General features: G+C 35.3%; 1 protein-coding gene across 1 annotated transcript in view; it reads right to left on the bottom strand.

Moving 5' to 3' along the window:
- LOC121378963 (DNA repair and recombination protein RAD54B-like) overlaps positions 1 to 15,303 on the bottom strand; it is a 43,642-nt gene extending 28,339 nt beyond the window's left edge. The window contains exons 1-10 of the mRNA XM_041507373.1: positions 15,143 to 15,303; positions 13,321 to 13,379; positions 10,466 to 10,611; positions 7,750 to 7,823; positions 7,337 to 7,358; positions 6,715 to 6,769; positions 5,446 to 5,533; positions 4,162 to 4,255; positions 3,613 to 3,677; positions 1,886 to 1,993 (exon numbers count right to left, since the gene is read on the bottom strand). Of these exons, the coding sequence (XP_041363307.1) occupies positions 1,886 to 1,993; positions 3,613 to 3,677; positions 4,162 to 4,255; positions 5,446 to 5,533; positions 6,715 to 6,769; positions 7,337 to 7,358; positions 7,750 to 7,823; positions 10,466 to 10,611; positions 13,321 to 13,379; positions 15,143 to 15,250 (819 nt within the window). The 5' untranslated portion in view covers positions 15,251 to 15,303. The remainder of the gene's footprint in view (positions 1 to 1,885; positions 1,994 to 3,612; positions 3,678 to 4,161; positions 4,256 to 5,445; positions 5,534 to 6,714; positions 6,770 to 7,336; positions 7,359 to 7,749; positions 7,824 to 10,465; positions 10,612 to 13,320; positions 13,380 to 15,142) is intronic.
- Between the last annotated feature and the right edge of the window lie 291 nt (positions 15,304 to 15,594).

Genomic DNA, 15,594 nt, shown 5'->3' with positions numbered 1-15,594 from the left:
GTTTATCAAACGTCGAGGTTTCTCTCCCCCCCCCCAACCCGTGGGGCTGTACTGCATGAGCTTGGCTGCTTGGCCAAGTATCGTGTTGAACACAATGGGAGCATGGCTATTGTCACCTTGTATTATGGTGACAATAAACAGAAGAGATTGGGAAGTAGGAGGAGACATTGTCCCACGGCAGCTCAGGGGGGACCAAACTGGGCGGCTCAACCACCAGGAGCAGTCCCTCCTGCTTCACAGAAGAAGACGAGACCGGCAGGGGCGGTTTGGGGGGGGGGGGGGCAAAACCAGCAGCTCAACTGCCGACGGCGGCCCCTTCTGCATCACTGCCCCCCACTACTCGGAAGCAGCAGACGCCAGGAGCGGTAAAGGGGGAGCCAAAGCTGTCGGCTAAACCAGCAATGGTGGCCTCTCCCCCTGTAGCACCAACGCCGATGGAAACAGGAAAAGTGTCGTCCGCACCAACCAATCCACTGGCATCTCCATGAGTTGTTGCGACAGCGGTTGCAGAGCATGAAGCCAAGATGAGTAAGGTGACGTTTCAAGACTTGTCCAACACACAGCCCACAATTTGGCAGATCGCATGCAACAAGCTTCCTGGACTATCCGCGACTGTGTGAAGGGGGAGTTCACTGCGACCTCTCAGCTGCCAGACCCCTTCGTCACCAAGAGCTGGAGACCAACACCAACTGGTCAAGGGCGGTACCAGTTTCAGTATGTCGAGGGACGTCGCACCTACTACCTGACGTCGGAGCGGAATGGGATGTTAGCAAGGCTTGCTGAAATCAGACATGGATAATCCAATTGTCCATCGGATTATTAAGCTGATACTTCCGGAAGACTACTCAGCAATACTTCGGGGAGAGTGCTACATCGACCTGCCTCACTTCTTCCTGAAGTTCCGAGCTGATCATCCCATCAACTCACACCCTCTCCTAGGACATGTACTTTCTTTTTTAGGGCTTAGTTGGACTTTAAACATTTTTGGCTGCAGTTCAAAATTTTATGGGGTTTTTTTGGGATTTTTTTTTTTTGTAATCAGTCCGACGTAGTTTATTTTGGCAGCCCGTCTAAATTGCTCAAATCACCATAAAACCTTTTCGGTTGAGCACTCTAATTTTATTGTTTGGCCTTAAATTTTTGTAGCACATTTTGGTCTTCCAAATTCTGACCACCTCAAACTTACCCTCCCCCATTGGCCCGGACGGTGCCAGACCATATAGATCGGACTTTAAACTTTTAGACCTTCGTTCAAAATTTTATGTCGAAATTACTTCTTTTTAAAAAAATATTATTAAATAGTCCGATCCTCTCTTCTTTCTCTTATTTATTTTTGGACTGTCCTACTAAAATGCTCCAAATTATATAAATATTTGGCCGAGCAGTCAATTCAATTATTTTTGGCTTGTAACACTTTTCTTTCTAATTTTAATCCTACTAATTTCTTTTACTAATTGTTATTTTCAAAATTCTGTCCATTTTCACCCCCCCCCCCCCATCCCAAATCAGGCGTGTTATCTATCTATATTAATTAGAGATGTGCATCAAAATTTTAAAGGTCCAATATTTAATTTTGGGATGTAAGTTTCAAAATTATCCCCTTAATTTTGTTCTGTCCCGGAGCAAGTCACTGGCTATCCAGAGACACGCCCTGGGACGGACATGCTCAAAACTCTAGTGGTATATGAGTATGTTAAAATTATTCGCACTCGCACTAGCTGATAATCAATTTGTTCTGGTTAACTTAACAGTAGGAGTGGGTCAATATTGAAGCAGCAGGTTTCATCTCTCACTCTAGAGCAAATGTCAGAATAACCTTATGCTATCCATAGCTTAAAATGTGCTGAGATATCGTTAACCACACATTGCCTTCATCTCATCTCACCTGGTGACTGGGACTTGGTTTGGGCATCACAAGAGCTCCGGGAGCCGAGGGATCGTGTCTTGGGCTCGAACGAAAATTCACCGACTCATGTTGGAAGGTTGAATTCAGCTTTTGAAAAAAAGAAAAAAAAGAAGAAAATTTATCACAGACCATCTTGTTCCTAAATTAATATAATCAACACTGTGAAACAAAGTCATATTCAACAATAGGTGTTACAAAGATATAAACAATTTTGCCAAAGTCACATTCAACAATAGGTATTCAGAAGATATAACCAATGTCACATTCAACAATAGGTGTTAAGAAGATATAAACAAAGTCACATTCAACAATAGGTGTTAAGAAGATATAAACAAAGTCACATTCAACAATAGGTGTTACAAAGATATAAACAAAGTCACATTTAACAATAGGTGTTAAGAAGATATAAACAAAGACACATTCAACAATAGGTGTTAAGAAGATATAAACAAAGTCACATTCAACAATAGGTGTTAAGAAGATATAAACAAAGTCACATTTAACAATAGGTGTTACAAAGATATAACAAAGTCACATTCAACAATAGGTGTTAAGAAGATATAAACAAAGTCACATTCAACAATAGGTGTTAGAAAGATATAAACAAAGTCACATTCAACAATAGGTGTTAAGAAGATATAAACAAAGTCACATTCAACAATAGGTGTTAAGAAGATATAAACAGTCACATTCAACAAAAGGTATTAAGAAGATATAAACAAAGTCACATTCAACAATAGGTGTTAAGAAGATATAAACAAAGTCACATTCAACAATAGGTGTTAAGAAGATATTAAAAAAGTCACATTCAACAAAGGTGTTACAAAGATATAAACAAAGTCACATTCAACAATAGGTGTTACAAAGATATAAACAAAGTAACATTCAACAATAGGTGTTAAGAAGATATAAACAAAGTCACATTCAACAATAGGTGTTAAGAAGATATAAACAAAGTCACATTCAACAATAGGTGTTAAGAAGATATTAAAAAAGTCACATTCAACAATAGGTGTTAAGAAGATATAAACAACATTAACTAAAAACAAACAGTCTTTAACAGTATGAAATATCATCAAGAATGGAAATACTGGTAATTTTGTATTTGGACACCATATATACAAGTACACATGTATATTTGTTTTGAACTTTTTCTTTTCAAAATACCACAAATAATTAATGGAAACCAGAGCTGCAACAAATACACCAAGTGGCGAATATGATACGTATCACAAATATGGGGTCTCAAATATGAATAAATATTCACAAATGCCAATAATTACAGTAGATCTACCATTACTGTACTACTGATTTGCTGAATGAAGCAAGCTACCAGTGAACAAAAGTCAAAAATAGCATTTAAATAGTAGGATGTGTCAACATTAAACTTTGGAATGTTAGACGTTGAAAATTAAAAAATTAAATGTCAGTTATAAGAACAAGATTAACAAGATGAAAAAACAAAACAGATTGCTTAAAATACAGTTCTAATGGAAACACTTTTTAGTACATCACACAGATATACAGATGCTGATAATTTATAAATGGGGATGCTATCATGGTCATGGTAAACACAGTTTTGTGCAAACCTTTTGGTATTCAAAAAGGTGTCTCACAAACTGACACTGAATGAAGTGTGTGTTGCAAAAAACTAAATATAATTTTAATTTTTTTTTTTAAAGTTGTTAAAATGTCAACCTACTGACCTTTTTTGCTATCAATATTCCATCACTGGGTTTTTTCTGTGGGTCAACATAAGCCTTTTTGACACCTGCAATAAAACATTTTGTATAATAATTATGTCGGACATAAACTCATCGTTAACTTCATTAAACATAATGAAAAGCTATTATTTCTGTTATTTCAGCTAGAAGTAAAATGAGTAATTTTGTAATGTAGCTATGTGTGTAACATCAAAAGTCATAATCTGCTAGTATACGTTTACAGGGCTAGCTCTGGGTAAGCAAAACAATGCGCCAAATTGCTAGTAAACTTCAAAAATTGCAGAAATTGTCAGTTATTTTCCAAAAAATTTAAATTATTACATGAAATTATTTCGCCAAATGAAAATAAAATTCGCCAACTGCTTTCAAAATTCACATTTGGCGAATTAGGGGAGTGCCATAGCTAGCCCTGCGTTTATGACTTTGCTTTAATCAGTCATCATAATCGGCCAATAGAAACAGTGGTTGGAGGATAAGAACTTTGATAATGATCTACAAATGGTGCTGTTATTTTTTAAATTCTTAACTTACTAGTGACCACTGATTGTTCTGGTCTGGTGGTTGGACTTCCTCCAGAGAAACACGTTCCAGACATGAACTGCTCCTCAGTTACTGAAGACATTACCTACAATGAACGAAGAAATAAATGATAAATAAAATATTAAGGACTATAAAACTTAGGAAAGTGTACTTCTTTAACAATAACAATGGTTCATGTATTACATAAACAGGAATTTTGCAGAATTAAATTTCTCTCATTGTCAAGTAGGACAGAGCTATCCCATGAAAGAAAGCTATCCCACATGACCACATATTATGGAGTCTTATAATCTTGCCTATCATAAATGTATTTATTGTTGCTCGTTGCAGCATCAGTAGATGTTCCTCTTAATACATGTTTAAAAAATAAAAATGTAATAAATAAATAAATAAAATTAAACATTCAACAAATATTTAATTACATATAAAACAAAATTTTATTTTCAATATAATAAATTTTATGTTTTAAACATTCAGTGGGACAAACATTTAAAGATGCAACTTTAAACCAAGTTTCATTGATCTAGGACTTACGGACCTAAACAGGAAAACTTAACACTGAAGCTAAATGCAAAAGTTGATACAGCTATTGCTGTCGAAAAATAATAATTTTATCTTATCTTTTGACTTTATCAATGCAGAGGTGGGACGTAGCCCAGTGGTAAAGCACTCGTCTGATGCATGATTGGTCCGGGATCGATCCCCTTTGGGCTATTTGTTGTTGCAATACAACCAACAATAAATTACTTTATGAATGGCCGCAACAGTCAACAGATTTTATGAAATTATAATAATTTATTACTTATATTGTTCTTTTTAAAAAGTATTAAAACACATAAATAAAAATTAAAAAAACATACAGGAAAAGTGAACATACTGTTATTACCTGGTAAATGCACAAAACAAAATATTTTTCATGTTTAATATTAAGTTTTCAATGTAAAAAAAACCCAAAGATTTTTCTAAAAAAAAATTATTAGTACCTATCAGAATATTATATGCCTAATGCTAACCAAACTATGTTACCTGAATTTCCTTACCACCAACAATAACAATGTATTAGTACCCATCAGAATATTATATGCCTAATGCTAACCAAACTATGTTACCTGAATTTCCTTACCACCAACAATAACAATGTATTAGTACCCATCAGAATATTATATGCCTAATGCTAACCAAACTATGTTACCTGAATTTCCTTACCACCAACAATAACAATGTATTAGTACCCATCAGAATATTATATGCCTAATGCTAACCAAACTATGTTACCTGAATTTCTTTACCACCAACAATAAGTGTCTCATCTTCTTTCAAATTTTCTAAGTCGGCCATCTTATAACCTGCTCCTTTTCCTATTCTATAAAAAACAAAACAAAAAAACTATTTATTTAATTAAATTTAATAACATATTGTTTAAACATTATTTATTAACCATCAAATATGTGATATTGAGATTGTTCAACAGACACAAGTCTATGAAACATTCAGTATGATTTATGCATACACAAAATTAATTGAGGACCAGGGCACCGATTTTTGAAGCGATCTTAGTGCAAAGATCACCTGAATTACATAAGATAGCTATGCATGTAAGGTGATCTTAGCACTAAGATCACCTCAAGTACATAAGATAGCTATGCATGTAAGGTGATCTTAGCACTAAGGTTACCCCAAGTACATAAGATAGCTATGCATGTAAGGTGATCTTAGCACTAAGATCGCTTCGTAAAATAAGGCACAGAAAACATTCTGGTAATTATTTCCTTGTGTCATATTGTTTTAGAAAGATTGGATCACAGATCTAATTAGTTTCAGTAAAATTTGATCTGTCATACAAAAAAAGAGAAAAAGTTTGTTTTGTTTAACAACACCACTAGAGCACATTGATTTATTAATCATCGGCTATTGGATGTCAAATATTTGGTAATTTCGACAGATAGTCTTAGAGGAGAAACCTGCTGAATTTTTTCATCAGTAGCAAGGGATCTTTTATATGCATCATCCCACAGCCTTTGATATACCAGTTTTAAAAAATAATTGCCCAATGGGCCCATAGATTGGAATCGATCCTAAACCGACCACACATCAAGCGGACGCTTTAACACTGGGCTACACCCCGCCCTTATTTTAGAAAGATTGGATCACACTGTTTCAGTAAAATGTGATTTGTCACACATGCAAAGATCCTGCAAACAGTGGGGTTTTCGAGCATTTATAAAAACTACTTCTAGGATTTGTTACACGTTGGTTATTAACAATACTTGTCATTTTGATCGCTCTAAATTATTTAAATCATTAAGTTTCAATACATGCCACAACACTTTTACCATATTTTAAAAAAAAAATCTAAATTTCTACTAGTCCTTACTTAATTTTGTTGAGTATATTCACTCACTCTGCTCCCAGTATGCAAATATCCACTCACTCTTTGCTCTCACTATGTAATTACCTACTCTCTCTGTACTCATGTAAATATTTACTCTCCTAATAGGCAAATACCCACTCACACATTGTTCAGTTATATAATAATCTACTCACTCCTTGCTCTCCATGTCAAAGAGTGTGACACTGCGTCCACAGATTACAAGTACTGCTGTAAAAGTCAAACAAATTCAATAAAATATGGCTAAGGTCATTCAAATATTATGTAACGCTCAAGGGAGTGTAGGTCCAAACGTGTAGGTCCATAACACACTTTTTAATTTTTGTTATTACTAAATAATAAAAAAACCCTTCATAATTGCTGTTGCAGCAACAATGTTTAACATAGGTAGTTATAGCTAGACATATACACACTATAAGGGTTACAAATGACTTGTTGGTGAATGAGGGGGGGCTCCAAGTGTTACATTATATTTTGGAGGGTGTATGGTCCAGCGTTACAGGGGGGAGGTAGGGTGTCTAATTTTGACAAAAATAGCATTATGTAATAGCTGACCGGCCCCTAACTGTAAATATTCAATTTACAATACATTAAGTAAAGAAAAAGTTAAAAAGTGTGCCCATAAAAATATCAACATTCATATAAATATATGTTAGATCTCATGCATTAATCACAATTCAGAATTACAATTTTGTAATGGTTTTAAATCTAATAATATTAACTGAAGCTGAAGATATTGATTGTTCTTAAAAATGTACAAAACAATAGAATACTTACCATCTCCTTCCCATTTCTTATGCTGAAATAATGAAGTAAAATATATTAACAATAAAAAAACATTAAAAATTGCTAAAAAAGCCAACATTGCTGCAAAATTATGAATAATGGGTTAAAACATTAAAACTTCACAAGAAATAAGTGGAAATGTTATCTAATTTGAATTTGAATTAAACTTTAACATAATTTTTAAGTAAATGGAGATTTTCATCAGACAGAAAAATCAACCAGATTCACCAGTCCACAACTATATGTGCCGTATACCACTGTGTGGATAGGCCCACTCCTTAGTTTGCCATTCAATATTTGGTACAAAAAGGTTGGTATGATATATTGGCTAACTCAATTTTAACAGTGATATTCTGTAAGTCACTTAGAAAAAAAATGTCACAAGTTTAGTTATGTATCCTGACCTTTTTTTTTGAAAGCTTGCCCCAAACAACACTGAAATATTTCTTGGTTGAACATGTGCTTTTTGCACTTGCGCCTGAAAAGAAACAATGATTTAGAGTCGAACTTATAAAAGTTGATCACTGTGCATTTATTTCAAATAATTGCTGGTCTTAAAAATTGACAAAATATTACTTGGAATGATTGTGGCTAAACACCTGCATCTATTGTTAATTATTAAATATGGCCTGGTGCAAATAAGAGGAATAATACTTACTTACTTACTGGGGCACTGATAAAAATATATTATTTTTCTTGATATTATCTACATCCCAAACATACAGACTAAACATGTTTCAAATTTTAGAAGAATTGGTCAACAACTAGCAGAATTATCAACATGAACATCTTCATAAACTGCATAAAATATCACTATTCTTGCATGACACACTTACAATTCATAAAAGATTATTACTAATATTAGTGTTTTCCTTTATAAAGCAATAGAATACAAATATGCTTGATATAAATCACATACCTAACTTGAACAAATGTTTCGTTACCATGACAACAGCTATAAAGGAATATTTTGACAGTATTTTCAGTTAAAATGGTCAAATGAAGCCAAAATTCACTAAATTGCTTATTTCTAACATTTATGGATCAGTACTTGAGAACTGATGCCCCCCAGTAGAAATGTTGGCTAGGACATTTGCCCCCCAGTAGAAATGTTGGCTAGGACATTTGCCCCCCAGTATAAAAATTGGTTACCCTAACCCTAACCCTAACCCATGTGCTTTCTAATGTGCTTTTTCAACATGTGCTCAAAATGAAAATAAAGTTATACACAATATTTAGTGTTTTTGTTTCATTTTATCAATATAGTAGATATCAACTGGGGGGCAAATGTCCTAGCCAACATTTCTACTGGGGGGCAAATGTCCTAGCCAACATTTCTACTGGGGGGTAAATGTCCTAGCCATCATTTCGACTGGGGGGCAAATGTCCACCTATCCATTTTTGGACTGGGGGGGCAAATGTCCGTATTCCATACATAACACTTGCACTTGTATCCTAAATTGCACCTGCTAAATGTGTCCCAACCATAACGGTACAGTTTCCAATCTGCATTATGCCTCCTGCATGCAATATTATGTGGCTATATGTGTTCATTTTAATTTCTCAGCTTTCCTTAATGCATGTTACCATCTTTTTATTTCAGAGACTCCGCTTTCTCAAGATATTACTCGTAGAGCATAGCGAAATCTACATGTCTAACCATAACAAAATATGTCCCAACCATAACGGCTATATATTACTAATAAACATCAAGCTTTATGGCATGCAAACAACATTTGTTTGCTAAAATAAAATGTGTACCCCATCCAAATATAGGTGATTTGTGCATGTTTAAAGAAGTATTTTTTTTTGTATCAAATGTTACACCTTATTTGCACCAGGCCATATATATCATTATGTTTAGGGATAAATAAATTGAGTAGGGCACTGGTTAAAATGGGAAAAAACCTCAATGAACAGCTGCACCACGCAGGTTCGATCCTACAACAAAAGCATCTCAGACGAGCATTCTACTAACTGAGCTAGATCCAGCTCTGTGATGGACGAAAACAAACAACACCTCCGCACATGATAAATGTATCATTACATAGTTTATCATCCATCTACTAACTGAGCTAGATCCTGCTCTGTGATGGAAGGAAACAAACAACACCTCCGCACATGATAAATGTATCATTACATAGTTTATCATCCATCTACGAACTGAGCTAGATCCAGCTCTGTGATGGACGAAAACAAACAACACCTCCGCACATGATAAATGTATCATTACATAGTTTATCATCCATCTTTATCAGATCCATCTACGAAAACAAACAACACCTCCGCACATGATAAATGTATCAACTGAGCTAGATCCAGCTCTGTGATGGACGAAAACAAACAACACCTCCGCACATGATAAATGTATCATTACATAGTTTATCATCCATCTACTAACTGAGCTAGATCCAGCTCTGTGATGGACGAAAACAAACAACACCTCCGCACATGATAAATGTATCATTACATAGTTTAACATCCATCTACTGACTGAGCTAGATCCAGCTCTGTGATGGAAGGAAACACACCAACACCTCCGCACATGATAAATGTTTAATATGCAAACAGCACATACCATGGCTTTTAACATTCATGTTCACCTCATAAAGTTTGATTTCTGTGGGCACATTATCTTTGACGTACCTTGATCACCACTGGAACTGTTAGTGTTATGTACAGGTGTGTTAGAACGGTTAATGTTTGTCAAAATGTCTTGACGTACCTTGATCACCACTGGAACTGTTAGTGTTATGTACAGGTGGGTTAGAACGGTTAATGTTTGTCAAAATGTCTTGACGTACCTTGATCACCACTGGAACTGTTAGTGTTATGTATAGGTGTGTTAGAACGGTTAATGTTTGTCAAAATATCTTGACATACCTTGATCACCACTGGAACTGTTAGTGTTATGTATAGGTGTGTTAGAACAGTTAATGTTTGTCAAAATGTCTTGACGTACCTTGATCACAACTGGAACTGTTAGTGTTATGTACAGGTGTGTCAGCACAGATAATGTTAGTTAAAATGTCTTGACATACCTTGATCAACACTGGAACTGTTAGTGTTATGTACAGGTGTGTCAGCACTGATAATGTTAGTTAAAATGTCTTAACGTACCTTCATCACCACTGGAACTGTTAGTGTTATGTACAGGTGTGTTAGAACGGTTAATGTTTGTCATTGGCCGACGGAATTTTGAGATGTTTCCTCTAGGTGTACATGGTGACTCTTCCTTGATGTCAGGAACTGGGATAATTGATTTGCTAAAACAAAGAAAAAAGAACTGGATATTGTAAGATACTCATAGTACATGTGTCATTTTCATTTTTTTTAAATACATGTCCTTAGCCAGCCAGTTACTAAACAGTAAAAATGTCTTAACTTTTGTAAATAGAATTAATATTTCGACACTGATAACACAAGATATTTAACATTCTGAGAGAACTGCCAAAGCAACACATCTTCCCTACCAGGCCCAACAAATTTTTGCATCTCCTAAATTTAAGGGCCATAACTCTGTAAAAGAACATGATAAAGCTATACACAAAATTTCAGTTCATTGTCATTCTCATTCGGGAGCTCTCCGCGTTAAGACGTGTTTGTTTTGCCTGTGCACACCGCACGTGCTTTCGCTTGCTCGACTTGGGAATCCTCCATTTGTGTTATTTTTGTCAACAAAATAGTTTTCTCTACCAGAATGAATGTGGCCATTGGAACTGATTGAAAGCTAGGATGCTTCTCGTTTCGACAGCCTGCACCACCAGGTTGGATTCTTTTTTAGCGAGATTCCTTGTCTCCACGGTTGTTCGCATTTAGACTCTACCTGTCCCAGCATGTCCTAGCAGCACTGGAAGATTGACTGCCCCACTCTAAGAAGAAATAAGAAGTGGGGTCGACCCTTATTACTCTTTTCTGGACTTTACTTTGTTTCATATCAGTACCATCTCGTATCCTCCGGAGCCGGCCCGTCTGCACCAATATACCAACCATGACAACTGGACTACACCCTAGTCTGATATTCTCTTGTTCAGATGGACCGGCTTATCAATGAATGAAATGTTTTATTTATGATTATATAGCATCAGACATATGCTTAAGGACCACATAGATATAGAGGGAGGAAACCTGCTGTTGCCACTTCATGGGCTACTCTTTTCGATTAGCAGTAAGGGATCTTTTATATGCACCATCCCATAGACTTAATAGCAGATACCACAGCATTTGATGTACCAGTTGTGGGGCACTGGCTGGAGTGAGAAATAGCACAATGAGTCCACTGACGGGGATCAATCCCAAACCATCTGCGGATCAAGCGAGCGCTTTACCATTGGGCTATATGTCGCCCCATCAGGCTTCTCAAGAACTGTATTTATGCACAGCAGTACACCTTCCACATCTAATGACTGTCTCTCTCTAGGGGTTTTCTTGGTGGGATGCAACCCATCTCATCCCTACAAGCTGTGCACCTCGAGGCTACACACGTGGACATATAGATCAGATGTCAAACTTTTAGACCTTTGTTAAACATTTTATGACAAAATTACCTTTTTTTCTATATTATTAAATAGTCTGATCTCTTCTTTCTCTCATTTATTTTTGGACTGTCCTTCTAAAATGCTCCAAATTATATAAATATTCGGCCAAGCAGTCAATTGTTTTTCAGGGCTTCTAGATTATGGTAGCCTCACTCCCATGACTAATGATATTCATTGTTGAGCTAGTAAATAACTAATATTGCCATGACTGATGGTTAGTGCAAAAAAAAGTCAAATGTTGCACTGAATTTTTAATCGTGGCTAGTAAATATATGGAATCAGTGATTCCATGACTTCTGATTTTATAAAAAAAATTTTTTGGGCTAGTAAACTTTTTAATAAAAAAATTAAATATTTTTCACTAATTGCTAATCCAAAATTCTGACCATTTCCAATTCACCACCCACCCCCGTCCCATACCCAGTCGCTGGTGAAGTTGGAGATTGTGCTCGGGAGAAATTTGCGTGAACCTTAACTGGATATAGGTATATTAATATGTTATCCAATACTACATGTATATGTTGAGGCATTGCCAAAATATAAATCCGGAAAACACATTTCCATATCTCTTTAGTTCAAGGGCCATAACTGTCAAAAATGGGTAAATTGCCATAAAACTCAAATTTGATATGTAATAGAACATGATAAAGCTATAAACAACATTTTAGCTCAATATCTTGATGCATTCCATCACCCCCCCCCCCCCCCACCCCCACCCCCAAAGTCCACAAAACACATTTTTGCATCTCCTAAGTTCAAGGGCCATAACTCTTGTCAAAAATGGTTAAATCGTCATGGAAGTCAAACTTGATGTGTAACAGGACACGATAAAGCTATACACAAAATTTTGCTCAATATCTCAAGACACTGGCAAACATATCCAGACAGATGGACGAACAGACATGAAACCTATAGCCCCCTCCGGTTAGACCTAATTGTCATATTAGTATACAATCAAAAGTGGATCTTATTGTCATATTAGTATAATCAAAAGTCAAAAAAAAAATGTCAGATAACATGTTAGTATTGTTACAAATATTTCTCGATGCTCAATATTTGTAGACTGACAAAGAGATCGTTACAAAAACAATCATATCCCAAATTGGGAATCTTCAGTGCCACTAGCTTTAGGAAAGGGACCTATATTTGGTACTGCAATGAAACATTAATTATCAGTAACTTAATACTAAATTGCATTTTTAATAAAACTATTCAATTGTTTTGATTAAATTTTATTACCGTAAATAGTAGTATTTGATAATGCAGTTTTCTAATAAATGTGGAACATGACGAAATGTATCAATAAATGTTAATGTTGTCCATTTTGACCACACTTCTCACCCTTCTCCTGGGAAAGAATAAGTCAGAAGTCACTTCTTCCACCATTTCAATTCTAGATTAGGACCTAACATTATGTATTTGATTGAATAAACTTACACATCTTGTGGTTCACACTTGTCGAGACTATTATTTTCTTCTTCACGTACTTGTAGATTCTGAAAAATACAAGTTAACTGATTCTTCTGACATGCAATATATACATGTACCACAAAGGTTTCAAGGGCTAGCTCTGGCACTCGCAAAATTCGCCAATTGCGAATTTTAAAAACAATTGGGGTATTTTATTTTAATTTGGCAAATACATTTCATGTAATAAATGTTATTTTATTAGAAAATAACTGGGTTTTTGCCATTTTTAAAGTTTAAAATGTTGATTTGACAAAATTTTGTGATCACCCAGAGCTAGCCCTGATTTCAAAGAGCATTTATTTCCTAGTTGTTATTTTTTAAACTCTATAAATTCAGAATGTTTTACATATAATTATAAACAATGTTGTTGCAGTAAACAAATTTTAAGCTTTTCCAATATATGTAATATTCATTTAATTGATTATCAATTCCTGTTTAGCTAGTACAATTTTTTTTTTTTTTTAAGGAATCATTTGGAGGGGAATATATGGAAACAATAAATTAAAGTATACAGGACTTTCCAGGCTCAATCTAATTAAAATTAGCTCCACTGGTTAATTACTATCACCTGTGGATCTAACAACACCCCCGTTGGAGCTCATGTCCAGTTGACCTTTCATTCAACCAATCAAAACATTACTTGCAAAATCATGCCAGTGATTTGAAAAGAATTTGAAAACATTCGGGATTATGCCGAGGGTGTACGAAATGATTCGGGTGAATTACGAAGTATGCCAGAAACTAATTTCAATATAAAATTTTATATAAAATTCGTTTCAAGACGGAAAAAAAACCATGATGGTATAGCAATAAAATCTGTTTATTCTAGTATACAATCCAGAGTTTATTACTGGACTTTTCCCCCTGTTTTTAATGTTGAAATAGACCAAAAGGTTTGCCTATTGCATAAATAGTCTCGCCCAATATTTTTAGAATTTGTATGCTCCCAAATAATGCTAAAAAAAGGCGAAGTGTAATTGGTCGATATTTAAATTGTTATTTATAGATGAAATGTCACCTGGACATGGCAGTCCACGCAATGCTGTTAGATCTTTTGGTATACCAGTAAAGCTAATTTAAAATCAGATTGTTCCAGGCTAATAAAATACTTTTCCTAGGAGTTTAAGGACTTTCCAGGGTTCTCCAGGATTCTGTCCAATTACTAGTATACTGAAATCCAATTTGATTTGTGAAAATCAGGACCCATATTTTTGAAGAAATCTTATAGCTAAGACATTGTAAAACCACTGTAAACTATGTCGTCACTATAGCCAGTGCGGGACGTAGCCCAATGGTAAAGCGCTCGCTCGATGCGCGGTCGGTCTGAGATCGATTTCCGTCAGTGGGCCCATTGGGCTATTTCTTGTTCCAACCAGTGCACCACGACTGGTATATCAAAGGCCATGATATGTACTACCCTATCTGTTGGATGGTGCATAAAAAGATCCTTTGCTGCTACTCGAAAAGAGTAGCCCATGAAGTGGCGACAGCAGGTTTCCCCTTTCAATATCTGTGTGGTCCTTAACCACATGTCCGACGCCATATAACCGTAAATAAAATGTGTTGAGTGCGTCGTTAAATAAAACATTTCTTTCTTTCTTTCACTATAGCACACATAGCTTATGATAGCTTACAATTTCGTAGCGCTAAAATAACTCCGAAAATGTGGGCTCCCAATTTAATAAGCAGACTGTAAAACTTATTGATGCTGAATAAATAGCACAGATGTTCATGTATATTATATACCTCATGTTTCACAAACTACAGATGAGATGAAGTTTGTCAATACCTGTGTAGTAAGCTTGCTGGTAGTTGAAAGTGTTTCGCAGTTCGTCTTGTACGGAACACAGAATCGTTTCGCTGGATTGAGACGACTGGGGGCACCCGACCGCCTCATTATTTAACAACTATGGTAATGTACAACACATCATTGTCTAACCCTGCACAAAAACATTTTAAAAAAATAAAAAATAATCAAATTAAAAAAGACATAATACACCATGAACATCAGCTACTATATATCAGGGCTAGCCTTGGTACTCACCAAATTCCTTATTTTTAAATTTTACAAACTAGCAAATTTTATTTTTATTTGGTAAAATAATTTTATGTAATAATTGATTTTGTTCTTACATAATAACTGAGTTTGTGCCATTTCTGACATGTAATAATTTGTGAAATGTTCTGCCTACCCAAAGTTAGCCCTGTATATAATTATATATCAGCACACATGCTGCAATT

The sequence above is a fragment of the Gigantopelta aegis genome, chromosome 8, assembly GCF_016097555.1.
Source record: "Gigantopelta aegis isolate Gae_Host chromosome 8, Gae_host_genome, whole genome shotgun sequence".
NCBI classification, from domain to species: domain Eukaryota; kingdom Metazoa; phylum Mollusca; class Gastropoda; order Neomphalida; family Peltospiridae; genus Gigantopelta; species Gigantopelta aegis.
Note: the sequence above shows the minus strand (reverse complement) of the source record. Positions and strands in the feature narration are given on the sequence as shown.